Source organism: Bombus affinis, chromosome 2 (assembly GCF_024516045.1).
Source record: "Bombus affinis isolate iyBomAffi1 chromosome 2, iyBomAffi1.2, whole genome shotgun sequence".
NCBI lineage: Eukaryota > Metazoa > Arthropoda > Insecta > Hymenoptera > Apidae > Bombus > Bombus affinis.
Window position 1 is genome coordinate 15853358 of NC_066345.1, and position 23118 is coordinate 15876475.

The window sequence follows — 23118 nt, forward strand, 5'->3', positions numbered from 1 at the left end:
ATTACGACTTTATCGTAAAATCACATTTCCCTATGTCCCACCTATACGTACAGGGTGTTCGTTAGAAAACTTCACGATGAATTTTCTGGGAATGTACGCGTTCTAGGAAGAAGATATTCGAAACGAAAGTATCGCGATTTCCGGATGGAAATCTAATTACGCTTCACGTTTCTCATCTCTTGGAAGCTTCCAAGCTAACGCGTACTTTTCGACATCGAACGTGAAATTTTCAAACGAACACCCTGTATATATATATGTATATCTTCTATCTTGGAATTCATATAAGTGTGCGGACACTTAGTATAGTAAGTACGGGCGCAAATCGACCATTCACGCGGAATGGAAGCCATTTTCAGCGGAAGACTCTCAGATTCGGGTTTGCGATGTAAAGCGATTTTATGGCTGATACGCGGCCGATAAATCTTCAAGATACGAGCGAAATAGAATGAAGCTATCGTGCCTGACACCGCCAACCGCTAATTTAATTGGCTAACTCGGTCAGGAGTCATTATCGACATTCCGGAGGAGTAAACAGGACTTAACCAATCGCAGACTCCATTCGAGTCAGGCATATTTCAATGAATTAATTAAACGAGATGCGCAATAAATACACCTATTTTCGTAAAATTCGTTCAGAAATTTTAACGCGTGATACTTCCCTAAAAAATATATTTAGAAATCGTATTTTCTTATTAATAAATATGTACGACGAAAGGAACAAGTTTATTTAGAAAATTGAAAAAGGAGACAATTGAAAACTTAGATTATTAATTAAATATTTCAATATTTTTCCTTCTCTTCTGAATCGAGGTTCGATTTTTGGACGTGGAAATTTTATGCACATTTAACGATTAAATATTCGCGTCACGTGCTCCTCATAATCTGAAAATGTAGTCTCGAGTGAAACGACAAATTTACGAGTAACACTCTACAATATCCGAATAAACGATGTCAAATAGGTAATTTCCATCTAAATATTCGTAATCGTTCGAGTATTTCAAATATTCCTTTGAAACTAAATTTTATTTAATTTTGACAAGCTAACATTTATGTCACGGAGATAAACGTGTAAAGATAAAAGAATTCTAGAATTACAAAACGTATGAGTATGCATAGGTAGTAACTGAACATTACGCCTACACTATAAAAATGTCGTAGTTTATTAATTAATAAACTGCTGTCAAAGGTTACGGGTTATTCTGAAATAAATATCGCCATAAAACAAGTACCGTGGTTAATAAACTGTATCAAAAATTTTGTTGAAGTTTAGAAGCAAATAAATGCTTCCGATAATTAATATTTCCAATTAAATTTTTGGAATCTAACGTCACTCTATGGTCCTACGGGAAAATTTTAATACAACGTGCTCGAAGATGAAAAACAGTTCGGAACAAAACCAGTTTTATTGGGTTGGCAACTAAGTGATTGCGGGTTTTGCCATTAGATGGTAATGTCGAAACCCGCAATCACTTAGTTGCCAGCCCAATAAAAGCGTTCGAGTACTTTTGTACGCCACTGTGTGTGGAGCCTGTCCGAGTCCAATGATTTACTTCTAATTATCACATTATCCTATTAGAAAACATCAATTTTATTATCATTCGTTTTATTTAAGGTTCTACCATTTTGTACGACCATTAGCAACGGCGATTAACAAAATGCGTAACGAAGATATATAAAAAGCGAAACGTAAAATACAACAAGGCAAGTTACAATCTCAAATGATAGTATTTATACGTTTTGAACATATATCGTATGCAGTAGAATACAGTACGATTAACCTAAACTTACATTAATATCATACAGTGTACTTAGAGCTAACAAGATAACTTACAATATCCTAATCGCTGATACAAGTTAATACGTTTAAGAAAATGAGGAAGATCTTCTTCCCTTTTCTATTTATTTTCTTTTTTTTTTTGTGGTTAGTTGGCTCTTTTTTTGGTTGTGTCCAGTCCTCAGCCTAGCGAGAATAACTCGCTCTTTCGTATTAAATAAAAATGCTGGATGTTTGTCAAATACATTTAGATGTATGTTTATGCGTCTACATGTAGGCGCGTTTCTCGAAAGATCAATTTGACGACACAAACTACAGATACATATCGGAAATATATGGTGCAGAGCGTGCTAGGAATGACAAAAGTTGCGGTTACGCCAAGAGGAAGCATTTACACTTTGCCAATATTTGACTACAAGATTCCTGGACAATTCAACGCGACGTTAGATAAAAGCGACGAAACAAGCACTCGGCGCTCCTTTATCCTTGCTCACTGTCAAGCTCTGACAACGATAAATAACAAACTTTAATATTAATCGCAAACAAAGAAAATAATATTACCCAGGAAACAACGTTACCATAAACTTTGGGAATACAGCGGGCAAACTTCACCGCTAATTTTAATCGTGTCACCTAACTTTGAATGCTATCAACAGAACGCAACACCGTCTGAAGTTGCATCGGGAAACACCTAAGGTGTTTCTGCCCGTTTTCCATCGCAATGTTCGAACGTCTTGCCGCCACAAAACGACTAATCTCGATGACGAATCTGACCGCTAAGATTATCTCGATTTCGCACAAGCGAAAAGCGACGTCTACGATCGCTTGGACCAGGCCTGGTAGAAACGAGTTTGGTGCGCGTGCTACGAAAATAGCAGGCCAATTGAATTACGTTTCGCGCTAACTGAAAGTGGTCCTTTCAGAAAACAGGAGGCCTCGAACTCCGACTCGAAGAGCAGACGATGGGGCAAAATGGCGTTTCAGAGGAGAAGCAGCGAGGTGGAGGTTCGTCTGCATCGCACCTCTTTCACAGGATCCCAAGGACACTCGAGCGTCGATGCTCCAAAGTCACCGACTCCATCTAGACGTCGTAGCTCTAGCATAGCGGTAGCCAGGCCGACTCCTGACTTGCACAGGTAAGCGTCTGAAGGGATAAGTCGATTTGTTCCTTTGGCTACGTTACTTGTTGGCAGAAAAGTTTTCCTGGTTAGAAAGTTCGGGATCGGGATTACCAACTTGGCGTTTTTTACATCCAAATTCCGGAAATCTGGCTTCTCTTCAACTTGATTGGCGCTGAGAAATTTTGTTTGCCTCTTTCTTCCAATTCTTCGAAGCATTTCTTTTTTCTCTTTGATAATTTCATTCGCTACAATTGCAAAGCTAATTTCCTTTTTCTGTGAATATGAATAATAATGACGTAGCAGGTATTAGCTACATTTGCCCTCACTACTTGTCTAATGGCAAGCGATGCTACAGCTGAGAGGTTTTTTTCTCTCGTATACTTCGTTAAAACAGAAGCAAGAAACGGAACGCAGTTGAAACTTCTCGATACCGTTATAAGAATTAGGGCAGAACTTTTACTCTCGAACAAGCGACGCAAAGATTTTGTCGTATCTGAACAAACGCTTGACAACTCAACCATAAAGAAAGTTTACGAATGTAATTTCAACGAAGAGAACCTGGACTTGGAACTTCTCGCAATTTAATTACAAAAAATATATTTCGATACGTTTGCCTTGCTCCTGTTTACTTTTTTTTTTAGCATTGTTTGGCTGAAACCCGAGAGTTCAAGTTGGCAATCCTACTCAGGATCTGTTCTAAAGACGATATCTCGATGGCTCGTTAGAGAAATATTCGCTCGTTCGTTTTTTGCGAAATTTGACTCCTCGTTTACGACGAATAGCTCTCGACCGTTTTTTCGCGCTATGTAAAAATCACGTTTACATCTACTTGAGAGAATTCGTGAAAAATATCAGTCTTGTTTATGTTTTTAAATAAATCGCCTTTTTTAAATCTGTCGATTTATTCGTGCGTGTGATGTATCGGTAGAACATTCGCGGAAAATATTCAAATTCGCATGAAAAATTTCTTCGGTGCCCGAGGGCTTAATACGAATGTTCATCGGTATATTAAAAGAGCTACCTTTTTTGCTAGAAAGAGCATAAATAAATTACCAAGTTTATAATATAAGTTTCAGTTAAAAAATTATTATCGCGTAGGGCTTTGAATTCCGGATCGGAGTTGAGCAAACATTGTTGGAAAATGGGCTAAAATGGAGATGGACAGGTTTTGCGTATTGGTAATGGCCAATCTTTTGATGGTATCATTGTGAACGTAATAAAACCTTTCGGAAATTATGAATTTTATTCAACTCGCTGCAATTGCAGTTTTGTTCCATTCATTTACAATATCTTGTTTATGAAAACGGTTTTATACGTAATCGTTTACCCCTTTTCTTCCAGTCTAAAAATTATAAATCAACGATTGTTATGAATAAATTAATTACGCATTAACGCATTCTTTGACACATTGGAAGAATGCACGAAAGAGTAAATATATAAAATAACATACTATACCGCTTCAGTTGTGCTTCTTTCATTTTCAGATTATCATTCAATGAATTATATCGCTTAATAATTTAACAAATAATTCATTGGCATAATTTGTTGAGCAATTATTTAAATGGAATCAACTCATCCAATAAAATATTATTAATATCGAGAAGTCTATTAATATTTAATCGAAGTAAACATAAAATCTGATAAATATTGATACTGTTTATTGTTTAATTTCATTGCATTTATGTATAAAATTTGAAATAATGAGTAGTTTCTACGTGAGAAGTAATAATAACACGATATAGATATCGACGATTTTTTAAAATAAAATATGTTATGTTTATTTCTAAGAGAATGTTTTAAATAACCTTTTGTATTTATTTTCCATTTTTGTTTTTTCTTTTTCCTTTTTTTTTTTGGAGGAAACTAGTTGGCCTTTTTTTACACCACAGTATCATACAGTTAAGTTTCTGCATCTAAATATTCTTCTGTTCAGTTCTGTTTTTAATCTGAACTTTTTATACGGCTGCGTCTTTGCAATCGCTCGTGTAATTACTTTCTTAATTACTTTCAACTTTGAAAACTTTCAAATTATCCGAAACTGCTTAAAGCTACTCGCAGCTTTTTGTATCATTATACATTGACCTGTTTATGCAAAATAACCGAAATAGGAATTTTGGTTTTCTCCGTGAGACATTAATTTACAGCACTGTACTAATGGCTGTATGAAAAGTTCATACGTAACATGAATTGAAAGAATTTTTTACGTATTAATCTTTCCACTTTAACGTAATAGAACATGTATCAACTTGGCGTACAATATGTTGTAGCCTAAAATCAAATTTTTCTATCGTAGACTGTATGCAAATTTTGCTATTGAATCCTAATAAAAATTGTAGATAGCATTTATAACTGTACCAAAGGAAACTTCGTCGAATTTCATTTAATATCGCGTCAAGTAGTTTAAAATAAATAGTTTAAAACTAACATATGACATGTTTAAGCAGTGAAAAATCCTCAACGATACAAATACACGTAGATACGTACAGTGACCACAAGAAGTAGATATTTGCATGTAGAATGCTGTTACTTTCTACTTGTTAGAAACTCCAGTTAGATTTTCACTGGTTTCGACAGTACGCGCGGTATACGTCACGCGAAGTTAGAAATTCGCTAAATTTAGCCCTTTAATCCTTAGACAAAATTAAGGACGAGCGAATCACACAGCCTTCTGCGTACAGTCCGACTTTAAGGGAAAATATCCTGTCACGTTACCGTAGGTTACGATTTTCTGCAAACCTAACGCTAGGCGTTTGAAACTGCTGGAAAAATGGCACCGTGTGATCGCTGATGGAGCAAAGTAGTCCTCGTTGGAATTCGATCGCAAACAGTGTTGTCGCAAACATATGCGAGTTAGTAATTTGCGCTCGAATAATTGAAAGCGTTGCCAATAAAACAAAATAACAGTATTTAAAATAAACTGATAGTAAATTTCTCTGTATTGTTAATGGTATTTCAGCGACAACTTGCTTCCTTCTCTGTTTGTTTATCGTATTTCTTTCGGTATCGATGGAGTAGAAACTTTCTTTATTTTTCGTCATCATGCTGCGTAAATATATTTTTCTATCGCTTCTGCTTTCACATTATCATCTAAATGCAACAACTCACACCTATCTTATTATCGAAACCTATAATTAAAATCTCTCATTAAATTCTCCTCGCCCCAACAATAGGTTTCTACAAGCAGAAACCGGCCCTTGGGGTCATTTATCGCCCTCGCCGAGGAGTCCCACAAGAACCCCGGCCATAAGTCCAGGAACAGCGTCCTCTTCGTCTCACTTGAGTCCAGGCACGAGCCCAGGCGGACCAAGTCCAACCAGTCCAGCTGGTACAGCTGGTTCAGCGTCAGGATCCCGAGTTCCAGGACCAAAGCAATATCGCGGAAGGACCAGTAGTATGCCGGCGGTTCCACGACACAGAGTAAGTCGTTACTTACAATCGTCATATTTTCTAATGAAACGACCCTTTTTTCTTTCTTTCTTTTTTTTCTCTTATCAAATTCCACGCATTTCATCCTCACGGTATTAAATGTCTGTAGTTACGTGACGATATTAACAAACTCTGCACGGAGCTTGATATACAGTTGATAGAGCCTTCGATATGCCAACCAACAGGCAAGCCATTTCATGGAACTTTCCAATACTAGAACAATCACTTTCCTCATATTAACTTTCATTCGTTCAAACAGAGATCAAAGAGATGGTGAATTTGCTTTAACATCAGACGGCCCCTACCTTTTTGGCGCGCCAAACTATAGAAATTGTCGACGCGAGAGGCTCCATTACGTTCTCCTTTTCCATTCTCATTTATGCTCTAACGCGTACGACGATGCATGTGCTAACGTTGGTCGAAAAGAAGCGTCGCTTCGCAAGAACGTAAGCGTAGTCCGTTAGACGCGGCGATACGTCCACGCCAGTGTACAGTCCGTAGAGGACTATGTAAAGGATGGTTGATCGTGAGATTTATAAGACGAGATTGCTCGTTGTTGAAACCGCCAGGTGTATTTAAAATAATTAATAAATAAATACGGATAATGTCTTTGAGACGCTCGTACTTACGGATTCGCTAAGACACTGTATAATCGCTAATATACTCGCTGATTAGATTGATAACTGCTAGATACTATAATCCTTACGATCGCGTCTGTTTATTTATACTGATCGGAGGAGAGTCGGGAAATTCACGTTCGTCTGTGTTCGAGGGTTGCACGTAACAGCGACATTGTTTTCCCCTGAGTTTATTTATTATTACTGTAGTATCGTGGACAAGAGGCCTAAGATATCGGCCGAATCGTAAACAATGTCGCGAGAGCCGCGGCATTGTCGGGTACATCAATGTGTCGTCGGTTCTTTTTAAGTGGATAGTTTCGTGGAAAGGGCCTGCGTGACCCTGGCCACGGGCGTTTCGGGACACGTGTCTCGAACGGCGGAAAAAGACAAAGAGACGTTAAAGGCATTATTAGTTGAGAAGCCGGAGAGGACGGATGCAAAAGGTGTGCAGAGTGTGACTTGAGAAGCGAGAGCGAGCGAGTGTAGAAGCCGAAGAGCGTGAATCGGGAAGTCGGAAGCCGTCTGTGAGAATAGGACGTACAACAGCATTGTAATCATTTCGTTGCTTCGAATATCATTTATTAAATCAAAACATCATTACTTGTCCTTTCCTCTAAGACCCATTAAGTTACTACATTACATTACGTGTTTTCTAACGATATTGATACTCCGAGGCAAAACAACATGATTTGAATTGCCCTGTAGCTCGTGTGCCGCTACAAGTCTAAGAAGCGATCGGTAAGAGGTTTTGCCTGGCTACTAAAATGTCGAGCGACGCGCAAGACGCTTCCACCCAACATCGCTACATTCGTTTACAGCTGCGACGTCGTACTCGCCTCGCTACTGACAATTTCAAGCCGAGTTTACGCTGTTTCGCTTTGCACGAACACGGCGGATGAACGCTGCTTTCATCTGGTTTCATCCGCGCATGAAACAAGAATGAAAGCGGCGTTCATCCGCCGTGTTGTTGCCAAGTGAAAGAGCGTAAATTCGGCTTTAACGCCAGTTTTCGCGACGGAAACGCGCAGCGATGAAAACGACTGGCCGCTGTTTCGCGGACAGGTGCATGTTACTTTACAATGACGTTAGGATCAGCGCGTTTAATACACGAAGCGACGCTTCGTGGATAGAGCGGCTCTTTCCAACGCGCACGTCGAACGTTCGGCTAACAAAATATTCGAATGGTAGGCGGCTCTGCTATACTTGGCTCTAATACTCTATACTCTACGCACTAATTAATTAGCACGTAGCCAACGTGTATACGTACGTATTGCGTTTCTGTGGCTCGCATTAATTTGCCAAAGCATCGTCGAATGTGCCGTGTCACACGGCGCGCAAAAGCGTCTGCTGCAGCAATATCGACAGTTTAATACCTTCCCTGCCACGTGTACTGTTTCCGAGACACGCTGAACTTTTCGTTCGAGTAAAACGATACTGCTGTTGTTAACGAATAAAGGATGGTAAAACGATCGACAAACTCGTAACAAAAACCACGGAAATTTGTGTAAATTTCTTTGATAGTAATGCATCTTCATTGACGAAAGCGACGAAAGCTGATCCATGTTCTGGCGTAGTACAAACGAACGAAGATTAAATGGTTTTACCGATAAAAAGCGAATTTTATCAATCCGATGATTGAATTAAAGGGGAAACATAAAGCTGTAGCAACGTATAGGAGGAATACGTACGTATAAAATACGAGTCAAATAGATCGAAAATACGCCACGGTAATGAAAGTCTTATCACTGTAGACGTTATCGTTTGTAATTTAAATTTTAATAAGCTATAAACGGGTCTCTTCGCGTCACTTGCAGTTAATTGATGAGCTTTATCGTAAGCTTGTTTGCTGCAACGTTTCTCTTATGGCCATCTATCCTGGAAAGTATGATAATAGACCACGTGTTTTTGTGTCGAAACTTTTTATATACAGAACATCCATTTTTCTCTGTTATAGACTGTTCAAGATTTATCGACAATCTTTCCCTCTTCTTGAATTCTCATAAAATATCCATTTCCTGCCACCTGTTACGACTTTCTACGAGAAACTTTCACCCCTATTTTCATCTTCCATTTATCATAAACTCTTTTACGCTGCTATTTTAAAGCCGTAACTCTCGTGTCTCGAAGGTTGATAAATTAATATCGTTGATTGGAAGAAAACACTCGTGGAAACGAGCCAATTTTAGCAAACGATTTATTAGAAAATCTAGTAGATACGATTGTTAACGTTGTACGTTTAAGGATCAAATAACCGTCGGCCTTCTCATAAAACGTCCCTCGTAAAACGTCATAAAAACATAAACCAAGCGATCCGGCACAAATCGTCCGCAATTCTGTTGATAGAATGAACTCCGTGCGATCGAACGGTTCCCTTTAAGTTGGCAAATTTTCATCGGTGCCAGTGATAAGCGCGGACAAGATGCTGCCTCGTTAAAACAATGGAACTACGTGTTAGCAACAAGATCAATAACGGTCCGGTTTCATTAATTTCTGGTTCTGTTGCCAACAGCCAAGTGAAATACAACGCCGCTACGTGATACACTTCAGCAACGTGCACGTGCAACGTGAACAAAAATCGTTGCGTAGCCGGCGTTTGTAAAACTGCGGGTTGGCATCGACTGTTATACTCTGCTCGTTGCATCGGGCTAACAACGAGGCGCGCTTCGCGTGATCAAGATCTCGCGAAATAGCTGTTAACGGGAAAGGAGAACGCTACGGCGTTGTATTCAAATGGAATTTTGATAAACGTGCTTCGAGTATCTTCTTCTTCTTCGCTCTGGTTTTATGCGTGGCATTTCCGTGAAATGCATATCACGTCCGATCCTAAAATTAAATCTTGCGATTTGCGATAACATCTGGTGATACGGTTGTCGATAAATTCTATATGTTCGTGAAAATACTTGAACGTTTACCATAGAGAACGTTTACGAAGGTATTACAGATGTGTCTGTCGCGTAAAACATTTGGATATCTCGTTGGAGTTATAACGAAACGTCGTGATTTTATATTAGCAAAATTCGCAGCCAATTTGAGAACGGAGATTACGAGATACGTGTTATCCTACATTCCACTGACCTCATTAAACAAATAAAATAGTCAAACTCGATGATGGTATCCCACTGAGGGTAGCCATCCACGTGTTATTTAGCAATTAAATTAGAAAAATTTACCAAATGTCCAGCTGGACAAATTGTAAAGTACAAATTAAATAATAAAAGAAAATTCTACAAAGAAGACTAAAAAGAAAACACCCTACTGACCTCATAAGGAAATAAAATAGACAAATTCGAAAATGGTATCCCACTGAGGGTAGCCATCCACGTGTTATTTAGCAATTAAATTAGAAAAATTTACCAAATGTCCAGCTGGACAAATTGTAAAGTACAAATTAAATAATAACAAAAATTCTACAAAGAAGACTAAAAAGAAAACACCCCACTGACCTCAATAAGGAAATAAAACAGACAAACTCGAAGATGGTATCCAGCTGGGGGTAGCCATCCATGTGTTGTTTGGCAATTAAATTAGAAAAATTCACCAACTGTCCAGCTGGATAAATTGTAAAGTACAAATTAAATAATAAAAAAAAAAGAAAAAAAACTTGTCATTTTGCAAATACGCGGTGTCCCATTTGAAGCGCGCAATTATTAATCATTGGTCGTAAATCTTCTCTCGGTGGATGTACTTTCGAAATTTTCAGCTGAAATTTTGTTTCTTTTTTTCTTTTTGTATGGAATTGCGTGTTTTTGTTCAGGTAGGTAGGTTGTAGTTCGCACCGTGACGAATTCATCTGACTGTAATATGTCTCCCGTGTCAGATGCCAACAGAGGGACGAAAATGTTCGGATAATGGAACTCTCGGATAGTAGAACGATCTCTTCTCTCATTGTTAAATTTTATTTGCTCGAGCAGATATCGTGGAAATCGTCAGTTCTTTTTAATATCCGAGAACCTCGTATTTCTATACTGTCACGCTGATTATCTGAACCGTTAGGATATCTGAAAAACTATAAAACATACGAAAAAATGATTGAAACGAATATAGTAGCGTATGAAGGGACGTATATCGTGCTGTTATTTATACGATCTCGAAGTGGCCCTGAAATGCCCAGCGTTCAAGTTTTTAACCCCCTCACGTTCAAGTTTTTAAACCCGTTTTAATATTTGAGAACCTCGTATTTTTTCATTGCCGTACATTTATCTGCGAGCAGTTAGGATATTTGGGAAACTATCAGGACGTCCGAAAAGTTTCTCTCGTTTTATAAGGAAATAATGGATGTACAACATTTTCTGTTTTATATTATTTTATCGAATTACGTATGATCCATTTTCTTCTATCAAAATAAAGATCGCAACGTTCGACAGATTAGGTTTCATGTTTGTATAAAGATGCGTCATTGTAAAAGACGTGTCTGTAGAAGAAAGACACTGAACGGACAACCTAATATAAAACACACGAAGAAATGATTCAAACGAAAGTCATGAAAGAGCGCCTATCGTGCTCTTATTTATACGATCTCGAAGTGGCTCTGAAATGCCCTGTGGACATTACGTTTAAGTTTTTTAAATGGATCTCTCCTATTCTTTGCGTCGTTTGTCTTGCAGCTGACGTCAGAACATTTTGCACAAGATAATACCGAGATACGATACGACAAAGACATGCCACGACATTAATATTATATCTGATGTAGAGCGCAAACAAATTGCACACTGGAATTATAGACGCACGCGGAACGATAGCAACAACAATGGTCGAAAAATGTCGGAGGGAAACCCGCAGGATCAAGAATCGCATTTACGCGAATCCCACTCATTTGTGGATCGTCATACTGGATTATTCTGCACACGTTGCAACGCGTTACATTACACGCGTAAAATCGTCTCTTCTCCTCGCTGTGTACATCGAGTAATGCTAGCGCCGTTGACACAGTAACTCTGTCGTTTCATCTCTCGAAATTGTCCTGTAGAAAATACATACGTGCGTATGCAGTATTTTGGAAATGTTCTGACGTCAGTCACGAGAATGTGCAATAGAAAATAAATAAAAGAGATGCGTTTAAAGAATTAAAACGAGGCTTGCTTCAAGATCGTACAAATATCAGCTCATAAACATCGGCTTTAGCATAAACATCAGCTCGGATAAACACACTGTAGATTAGTGTTCGTACTGGAATTATAAATTCGAGAAACAAACGTCGAACGACTTTTCTTGAGGTTTCCTTCGTATCGTAGATTTCCTTCGCTATCTGCACGTTCAACATCGGAAGTTGTAATCATCGTTCACTTCTTTTCAATGGCCTGTGCATCACGCTCTGTATTTTGTGGCTCAAACTGTACGCATAGTAGATATACATCTTCTCTAAGCAAGACTAGCGTAATAAGAGACAGTGTTAACTCGACATAAATGAAATTATATCACAAGTTACGGGAAACCCGAGTTTACCATACTTTGCGCGAATCAAGTTACGTTCTTAAACATTTAACGAATGTTAATATACATGGATGATACAGTGGTTGATATAGTATTGTTAATCGATGTAGACGAACTGAAACATGATAGGTGTTCACGATGTAGAACGATGCTGTATTCGTTTTACCAGGCGAAACAATGTTTCATCCGTATCAGCAACAACGGTAACTGTATATCTTTTTTCCGAATGAAAGTTATCGGCAAGCTGTAACTTACTTATCGATCCACTCTCCTATATTAATCCAATACACGTTAGGTTGTTGGGAAGTTCGGAATGTTATTGAAGTTCACGCACACTGTTTCCGAGGATCGTAACGTTTTTGAAGTTTCAGACGTTAATACCTAGATTCTGTTGTGTATTTCGTGGAATTGGATAGGGACATAAGGAAGGCTTAACACTAGCTACCGATAGTTAACACGAAGTTATTTCTACCAAAATCAGTGAAAATGACTGGTCTTTAAAAAATACGTAATAACAGAATATTTTTATATTTATTGATTTATTATTTTCTTATAGAAGGAATTCCATGTTATGTAGTACATTTTTGGTATTATTTGTTGAAGTAACTACTTGAAGAAAAACTCTACATCTTTATTTGTGTATATCTATGACCTAGAGACTGCTATTACTCAGAAATATTCTAAATAAGGAGCGGTGCATATTATTGTATTGAGTATACATTATGTTTTGGGTTGCAAGGATTAGGAACAAAGAAGCTAATAAACAGATTTCTATTTATGTTCTCTGTAACCTCTAGCCCAAGCTACAAGCTTAACTTTTTTGGTAATGTCCTTTTGCTACAAATATATGAACGTGCTCCCTATCATTCCATTGTTTAGTAACACTAAGAGAGTAAGGATCTGAATCAGCATAAACTTATACATTATACTTATACCTTTAAGTATTTCAATATACTTTTCTATTACAAATTCATCCACTGGTTCTTCGATCAGTCAACCTCAGCCTCAACGTTATTAATCCATCTGGGACCATGATCCCTAAACGAAGGTTGACACATTTATAGAATTGTAGAACCAATCATTTTGAGTGCTGTGGCATTTCTAACGTTAGCATCTAGCGTTCTAGCGATCGCTAAAAGTTTGAGAAACGTGTGGGAGGTTGTACAAAACGAGGAAACTGGTTAATTGGGATAAACAGATTGCAGGACCCTTTAACACTTTGACAAGTACCATTCGTTTTGACTGGTATTGGTATAAGTAGCCTTGATACAAAATTATGTTCAGTTTGAGTACATAAAAAAGAAAATAAAATTCATTATATTATTTTTTTAGTTATCGTTGCGAAAGTCATTACATCATTGCGGGAAAAATATAACACGAAGTGGAAATTTTAAAATAAAATTGTAAAACCAGTCAATTTGATTGGTGTGGTAGTTGTAGTGTTAAATAGATTGTAACCTGTAGTATCCAGGTTAATGTGGAGATATAAATCTCTCGATGAGGGAATTTTCAGATAATAGAACTCGCCCCTCCTTTCATAATTATCATTTATAATTTCATAAATATATTTCGAAACCAATAATACAAGGCCAATTACAGAGAATACGATACAATGTAGATGTAATATTTTCTAAATTATTTATGGATTTTACGTCTTGTATTTTTTTTTCTAATGCTAAATCCATTTTTGTTAATACATCGAACTACGTTGCAGTATATTCTGTTCGTACCTCAAGTTATCTAATCGTAAATCCTCTTTCTAATAGTAGCCATAACACTTCGAAACAAGAGGGTCATTCATCCCCAATTTCACCGTAATCTTCTCTTCCCTTCTTCCGATTCAGAGCTGAAAATATTGCTATTTTTATTTGTATTTATCCGAATTTCAAATCTTCTTCCTTTTGTGTATCTAGATACTCCGTGTATTAAAATACAGCGTAATAATAACACAAATCGTAATACCTGTTACACCTTTATTTTCAAATAATTTTTAAATTACTATACCTCCTAAAAAAAGAAAAAAAAAATGATCGTCTCATAAACAACAACTTGCTGAAAGCCTCGGCGCACTCGAGTTTCTAGTAAAAACGAAAATATACGCGCACGTTGTTTTAATAAAAAAAAAAAATAATAATAATAATAAACGTTAATAAAACTACGAGTTGTTACGACTTTAAATGATAAAACAAAGTATCTGAAAGTTCGAATAAATTGCAACACAGTTAAGTAAAAGTGCTACTTTAATAACAATATCGGACGTTTAATACGAACAGTCACAATACATAGGCGAGAAACAAGCGGACTCGAAAAGTTGAGAAATATAAAATGAAAGAAAAAAAATAGACATCAAAGAACGTTCTTACAAAAGACAATTCGAAACGTCGACAATTGGTTGTTCACGCTTCGATTTCGAAGGCCAAGCCGACTTTGTGACCGCCTCTCGTTACATTGGCACAATCGATGTTAAATGACAAACTTAACGTGGCGTTCTCGTCGAGTTTCTGCTGCAAGCTTAAACCCAACTGAAGATCGGTGTTGAATTTACAACGGAACGTCGATCCTTCGTCGATGTTACATTTCGCCGCGGCGCCTAGCGTCCATTTCTGGATTCCACCGTTTCTAGCTAGAATACCGTTGATTGCCGCGTCCCAATCTGCGTTTACTTGAAAAATTACAGAAACATCGTTTATTTCGTCGTTTCTATCGGCTGAAAATACTTTCTTTCTTTTTTCTTTTTCACATTTCAATTAACGTTCGTACAGATCGGCCGGTTCGCTAATTTTATACATTTTTACATTTAGATTCAGAAATTTACAGACCTACAGATTCGTAGATTTACAGATTCATAGATTCGTAGATCTGTACACTTTATAAGCTTAGAGGTTGTGGTATTTCGAAATTTCGAGATCTACAGATTTGTAGAATTTAGCAACGCAAAGCTTTAGAGAGCAGCAGATTCGCAAACAAAATTCGAGAATTTAGTAATCCGTAGATTTATAAATTAATCGACCCGTGGGTCAGTAGAGTAGAAGATTAGTCAATTAGCAGATTAGATGGATTTGTAAATTCCTGGACTTTTAGATTAATAAATTTGCCAACATAGAAGCAAGTTAAAAGTAGATGATACAATTTTCTCGCGTGGCTCTTTATCTTCAGTTATCAGAAAAGCGAGCTTTGATGCTCTTTCGCGGAAGAGAACTTGTTACACTGTTTAATATTTTCTTTCAGTTTCTCATTACGCAACCCACTACGTAAGATAAACTCTCAACCAGATCATTTGACTAAACATATGAGGAAAGATTCTAGTTACGTAAAAATCGATAACGAAAGCATGTATGCTTGCTATGCTTTTTCATATTTGAGGATATTCACTTTGATGTATTCACACGGCTAGTCGTGAAAGCAGGAAAATCGATAGAAATCCACGGTGTAAAGAGCAAAAAGGATTTTCCATGCCGTCAGATTCATCGGTCCCGAAGCTCCTTCGCCATCAACGCAAAGAAAAATGTCACGTTAACGAAACGAACGAAACGAAAAAGGGAGAAGAAAAACTGGAGCTTTCGTGTCTCGTTGGTAGCACGTATAGCCGTGCGAACAGTCGTTAATTCAGGATTATTTCCAGACAGTGTCCGATCGTTTATTTTCTTCCTGATAGATCCGTAATTACAAATTAGTGGCGTGTGAAGCGTAAACACGTCGGATTATAAAATATGCATGGCAACTACGAACAGCGTGGTATCAGAACGACGCTGGCCATCGTCGTCCATTTACATCTTACGCTGCAGCTGGAAACTGTGAAATAGCGTAATTTAAAAAGACGTAAAAAATATGAAAAATAAAAACAGCTGTGAAACGTGTACGAGAAAAATTGATCGTTTAAATTTAACATTCGAAATATGATATTACGTAATGGATTTATTTTTATATTATTATTACTATTTAATAGAATATCGAAAAATGTCGTACGCATTTAAGAATTTAATCGGGAATTCAAGAAACGTTAGAAAATGGAAAATTCTAACGATAACTCGTCGTTGATTATGAGAAATATTTATATCGTTTCGAAATCACGCTGAAATCCGTCAGTTCTTCTATACGATTGTTTAACATTCTGATGGAAATTCCGTCGCACGAGGATTTTCCCAGAATTCGTGTTTTGCTTTTCTCCCCTGTATTTTCATATCGAGGAGCGTACAGTTTTAGCAAACATTGAATACGAATTACGTTGTTGCTGTCCCTGCTACTGTTTGTTCAAATTTCGAAGGAAAAATTGCCTAGGGAAACATTGCCCTGTTTCCTATTTTCGAAATTAAACCGCCGAATAAGTTAGAGGCGAAAAAGAAAGAAAAACGAAACAGTTACAAGTAATCCATTCCTTTGCTCTATTTTTATACTCGATCGGGCTGTGATAATTTCGTGTCAACTGCTACCGTGCCACTTTGGCGCAAGAAACGATCGTATTTCTCGTGGATCTAATTTTCTACGATCTGGCGATAATATAGCGACGTTTGAAAATGCGGCAAATCCCACGAATCGTCGTCAAGAGCTTGAGAAACGAGAAGGCTAAAGTCTGTAACTATTTTCCGGAAAATTTCGCTTTGAGGATAAGGCAATCGCCTTGGTGTTTACCATAAGATCGATTAATACTTTTCCATTACAACAGCATGGATTAGAAAGTAATCGAGAGAGATCGAATTTTCTCTTTTTCCTCGCAATTTCTGGGAAACGATAGCAAACGAGGAAGCTAATGTTATTGTTTCATCTTAGTCCAGGGGAACACGGTATAAATTTCAATATTTAGCGATTAAACTCGGTAATCCTTCGTCAATAGAGGCCACCAGAGCATTGCAAAGCTATCAACTTGAACAGCGTGTCTCGTGGATTGTCTGCTCGGTGCAGAAGCTTTCGAGAACTTGTGACGTAGGTCGAAATTTACCGGCCACGCAACAGATAATCGACAAGAAGTTTCGAAATTTCCACCGAGGGAGGATTCTCATTTAACAGCAAAAACATATCCAGAATCCCACCTCTAACGTTTAATAAATTCCAATAAACCCTTCGGTCCTCAGGGGAGAGCTTATACGGGTAAGCGTAAACTTACCATTTTATCGTTAGAGTTGGTTAAAAAGTTCACGAGTACGAATCCATTGGAAAATAAATAAAAAGGATGATAAAACTTTCTGACGACATGTTGTTCGTTCCACTTAGGTATTTTAAAACAGTTGGCAAATATAATGATCGCTCACTTTTTAGCTACTGTATATATATATATATATATGTGTGTGTGTATGTGTGTGTTCTACTTTGTAAAGAAAAATGTAATTCATTATAGAAAAAAAAAGGTACATCTGGAAAAACATATCGTGTAATTAAAATACCTACGAGCTACGTTCCAAAGAAAATGAAATCCGATCGAGCCTGTATCATTTACAAAGGAAGATGACCAGCTCGCAAATTCCAGAAATTATGAAACTTTCGGGATATGTAGACGATATATAGTCATAATATTACGCAATTTTCCCTTCTGCCCAAAATCGCCGTATGTGGGTGAAATTGATCTCTGGAAATTCCGCTATTTTTCCACTTTGCGTTATAACTAGCTAGGAAATTAACAAATTGTTTTACTTTAAACGATAGTCCCAATTAAAAGAAGTAACTTTTACCTGAAAACGTTTTTTCTATCTCCGAGAGTTCGCGAATTATAACGGAAAATCATAAACTAGCCGGATTTTCGGGGTTCAGTTTCACCCTCATAAAGTCGTTTGGCCAGCAAAACGAAATTCTATAGTCTATATATATATATATATCCCTTACACATCCTCAAAGTATCATGATTTTTGGAATTTGCGGCTTGGGAATTCTCCTCTCCCCTTGTTAATCTTTTATTTGCAACTTTTAACCGCTTAGCGGACTCTATCAGGCCAAGTAAGAATTAAGCTGCAACGTGTAGCATTTAGGCCAACTACCATACTCCCGAGTATGGTTCACCACACGATAAAACTTCTAAATGGAAGAGTCCAAGAAAAGTGATCACGGCTATCGCAAACGTCATTGGGAAAATATCAGGTTGTCCGAAAAGTTTCTTTCGTTTCACGAGATGAACAACAATTTCTGTTTTATATTATTTTATTGATCCATTTCGTTCTATTTCCATCATTATATTCGCGCATAATTCAATAAATTAATATAAAAGAAAAAACATAGCGCGTCTATCATTTCCTTATAAAACGAAAGAAACATTTCGGACAACCTAACATAAATTAGAATGTGTGTAGAGCTGATATACGAACGTAGGCGAACGTCTCACGACACAGCGGCCGAAATCTAACCCCGAACCTACCTCAATCTGGTAACACAATCCTATACAACACAACAACGCTACGACAATATTGCGGTAGCACCAACCGATACGAAAACTGACGACGTTTGCCAACGTGACGCATTGTACCATTTCCGATGGACGATTGTTCGTCACAACGAACTGACCTTTCAGTCGTGTGCGACGCACGATCTTGAATTTCCATGGCGAAATTATGTGTATTTTTGGAGCGAGGAACATTTACGGTAGATGAGATCACGGGTCTGCCAAGTCGACGTCCCCAAACGCAATTTTTTATTTAAAAAAAAAATGGACAGTATTCGTTGGCCCACTTCGATGAAAAAAAGAAAAGGTACGATGGAATTAAAAAATTTGACATCAGCATCCAACGGTGAATATTTTTCATCGATTCTGCGAGTGGAATATGATTGTCCGCGATTTGTCCACGTTTGTGCACATTCGTCCAACGAGGATTTTCGATTATCCACTTTGCAAGAAAAAAAGAGAAAACTGATGTTTATTTTTAAAAAATTCTCATCACCACTCGACAGCTTCCGATTGATTCGTAAGTGGAATATGATCGTCCACGTCGAAAGGGTCGACTGTTCTTTTGGTAAAAAAATCAATTTTCATTGAACTTATCTTCCTTTTGCAATGTTTCCTCGAAAACGACGAAATTAATGAAATTTGATAAAATTGGAGCCAGAACATTTCAAGATGAACACTTCGCAGATACCACTTTTTATCAAAAAAAAGATCGCTTTTGTCTTTCAATTATTGTCCTAAAATTAGATGTTTCGTTCGTTTCATTGAAATACGTATAATTTCGTGTGCTAGACTAGATTGGTCGCGTAGTAGTGACACACGTATGTGAATATGAGTGTACGGAAGTATGTGTGTGCACGGCGTCTCGAAAACCAGACGAATGGAACTGTTCCATTGGCAGCGTGGTATGAAAGATGGTGAGACAAAGAAAGTGCCCAGACGCGTGCAAATGTACATCGACGAAGATCCTGGAAATCGTTTATCAAATAAATCTAAAACTATTTTAATAGGAATTCTAAGTGTAGCCTTAGTGTTTCTTTACTTTTATTTCGACGATTAAGATCCACAATTCTCAACACGTTTAGATAGACGACATAGGCGATCGCCAAGAAACAATCAACTAATATCTTCGAACTAATATCTAAACTTAACTAAACAAACAACTAATATCTTGGCTGCTATATTTTTGTCCATGGAGGGGACGCTGCGACACTGTCTTTCGTAATTGCTAACAACAAGACCGTGAATTTTTCTGCGTTTGTTTGGGAAATTCAAAAGCGCTGAATTTTACAAAATATACATAACAATGAAAAGATACATGAAATATCCAAAGTATAGCGCTTTCTATAACACTTGATAGGTAAAATGAATTCGTTGCGAGATTTCACTTGTTCAACTATTAAAAGTCTCTTTCGTTTTATAAGGAAATAATGGATGCACAACATTATTTTATCGAATTACGTATGATCCATTTTCTTCTATCAAGATAAAGATCACAACGTTTGATAGATTAGGTTTCATGTTTGTATAAAGATGCATCGTTGTAAAACACGTGTCTGTAAAAGAAAGACACTTTCCGGACAAGCTAATATATTCTGAAAAATGTAAATCGACATAAAAATCCGCTTTCTATGAATAATTATTTAAAAAGGGAGATTGCACTTAAAACCCATAATCTTGCATTCTCGTTAATACGTAGAACGTTTTACGTTGAAAGATCAAAGTTTTTCCATTTTCGTACTTACAGTGTTTTCTATGAGCACTTTTCGATTACGGTAAAGGACAGCCTCGGGGCATAAAAGTAATTAAAAATGACCTGCTATCGAGTATGATACCTCGCGATGCTCGCTTTCTCTCGAGAATAATCCAAGTGAAATGGAACTGCAACCCCTTGTTCAATTTCCTCCGACTACAAGTTCCTTTGCGAGTGCTTGCACGATATTCGCAACATTTTGACGGAAGCGTGGTTCGCTCATCGGTCAACCGGAAACCACGATGAATTAACGGGACCATTTGCTTTACGAGAAATGTCACTATCGTCAGGGGAACGAATTTTTGAATTTGCGACCATTTTGCTGGTTTTCGAGAACGAGGATAAAAATCGATTGGTTAGAACGAACATTAGGAGTTTGTCTGCTGGAAAATATTGTTAATTTTTGGAAAAGAAAAAGCGTATTCGGGAGACAACTGTGTGTTTTGTACGATGCAATGCGTTACAGCTTTTGTACGATCGATTTCAATTCCTGGCTGATGAATAATTTAAATTTTGATAATGTGCATGGGGAAAATTTCGTGGCTATCTAACGAAGGGAATTGTGATACGGAAAATAGAGTAAAGTTAAAATTGAATTTAACGGGAACTTAAATTTTGTCGAATAAATTAAAAGCAAATAATATGAATAATAAAATAGATTTGGTTGATCGATAAAAATATTATACGTGAGAGTAATCAATTCACAGTTATCTTCAGCACACCGTGGCGATAAATATTTTTCGAATATTAATCAATATTATGATAAATATGAAATACTATTAATGATATTTATGTTTCGTTAATAATAATTTATAGATACTTATATCTCATTTAAATTGTCCGTAAACTAGATTCAAGTTACTCGAAAATAAAGCCCAAGTATTTCTTCTTTAACTTTTTAAAGGAAAATCGCACCCGATGCGTCAATTAACTACCGCATCGATATTAATCAAGGCAAAAGTGAACCGATTATACACGTTGAATTAATTCTGTTAATTACATCAGTTGAATGTGCATTCGCGTGTTAAACCAGATCCATACTAATTTTACGCTCTAAATTGCCAACGAAATTATATTACCATCACATTTACTTGAACCGTCGTATCTGTTACGTTCATTCGCGTTTCTTTTGCAACGTTAAAGATTAATAATATACTGTTTAAAAAAAAAAGAAAAAAAGCAAATCGGTTTTGCTCTTGTCACGGACAAAGAAGAAACGTGTTAAAAAACTTTTATCAAAAATAGATTGAACCAGCAGCTTCGCTATATCTATATATACACTTTAAAAACTAAACAAACAAAAAACTAAAAAAAAGTTTACAAATAGTAGACTGCGAATATTTATGCATTTAGAAGAAACTTGCATGTGAAAATATATACACGAGATGTGAAAAGATGCAATATGTATATCTTTTGAAGAGAGTATTCGTTATAATATTCCATTTAAATTCTGCTTCTTCGCTTATATTCATGGAAAAATATGAAATTACACAGACATCTACAGTCATCTATACAGGTCTGCAAAAATTTGTTATTAAACGTCAGCCTTCTTCGCTTTCACATTTTTCTACCGGCAATAACAATAAAGAAACGATACAGAGATATAAAAATATAAGAAAAAATTGTTCACGTTTCAAGGGCCAAATTATATCAAGTATGTAATTAAACAATTTAGGAATTTCGGTGCAGTCGGTTTTGTTAAATAAGAGGAATGCATGAAATTTGCAGTCTACGGTCGTCATAGAATGTAATGAAAATTTGTAACCTTTGTACAAGAGGGAAAGTCCGTACTCGTACGGTATCGAGGTACATCGGAAGTGGAAACCAACGTCCTGGTAGCTGAAGGCCAATCCCAGGTCGTTCCTCGTCATTTTGTTCGTTTCCGTGTTGTAGCCACCTTGATAACCGATCAGGAGACCCTTTACTGCGGTGACTATGGAGCCCAAAATATCCACGTTCGACTGCGCGTCGCTTGCTGCGAATAGAACAGATTTTATGGTCGAGAAATTCGTTGGATTCCGAGGAAAATTGTTCTTGGCGGGAAATATCACCGATTTTTGCGATGCGAATTCCTACTTTCAATGGTATAATTTAAAAAAATAGAAGCATCGACAGAAAATTATTTTATCCAATTTTCAAATATCCTAACAACCACCGATATAATACTTTGAACGTTTTATATATTTTTTTCGTATTAAATACGTTTCGCGCGGTCTTCCACTTTGCCCATAAAATGCATAAAACTGCGCAGTCTAATTTTTACGAACCGTTTCATCTCTTCACGGGCACCAGGATTTTCGTGAAATTGCGAAAAATTTCATTTTTTAAATTAAGTTAAATGTCAATTACAATGCGTGACGCATGGATGGTGGAAAATAATAAAATAAAAAATAATTTGGATATAAATTTATTTAAGTAAATGGTCGAATATTTTCATAACTGCTATTACTATCAATTTTTTGTTTGTTTGTTTGTTTGTTTGTTCGTTAACGACCCGTGATAGTCAGAATTTATACGAACATTCGGTAAATTACTGTATCGTTTTGATCGATCAGCGAGTAGATACTGTGCCACATCGGACAGTATCTGGGTCTATTACCAGCAATATTAAGATATTGTGTGGTGGTCAG

The 23118-nt window shown here is 37.0% G+C and overlaps 1 protein-coding gene across 3 annotated transcripts in view; it reads left to right on the forward strand.

Moving 5' to 3' along the window:
* The window catches only part of LOC126928872 (GTP-binding protein RAD-like), a 77314-nt gene that overhangs the window by 15570 nt on the left and 38626 nt on the right, over positions 1 to 23118 (forward strand). The window contains exons 2-4 of one of the 3 annotated variants that reach the window (XM_050744717.1): positions 2698 to 2910; positions 4755 to 4793; positions 6066 to 6312. In XM_050744717.1, coding sequence (XP_050600674.1) covers positions 2698 to 2910; positions 4755 to 4793; positions 6066 to 6312 — 499 coding nt within the window. The remainder of the gene's footprint in view (positions 1 to 2697; positions 2911 to 4754; positions 4794 to 6065; positions 6313 to 23118) is intronic. The other 2 variants (XM_050744718.1, XM_050744719.1) reach the window with 2 other exon arrangements.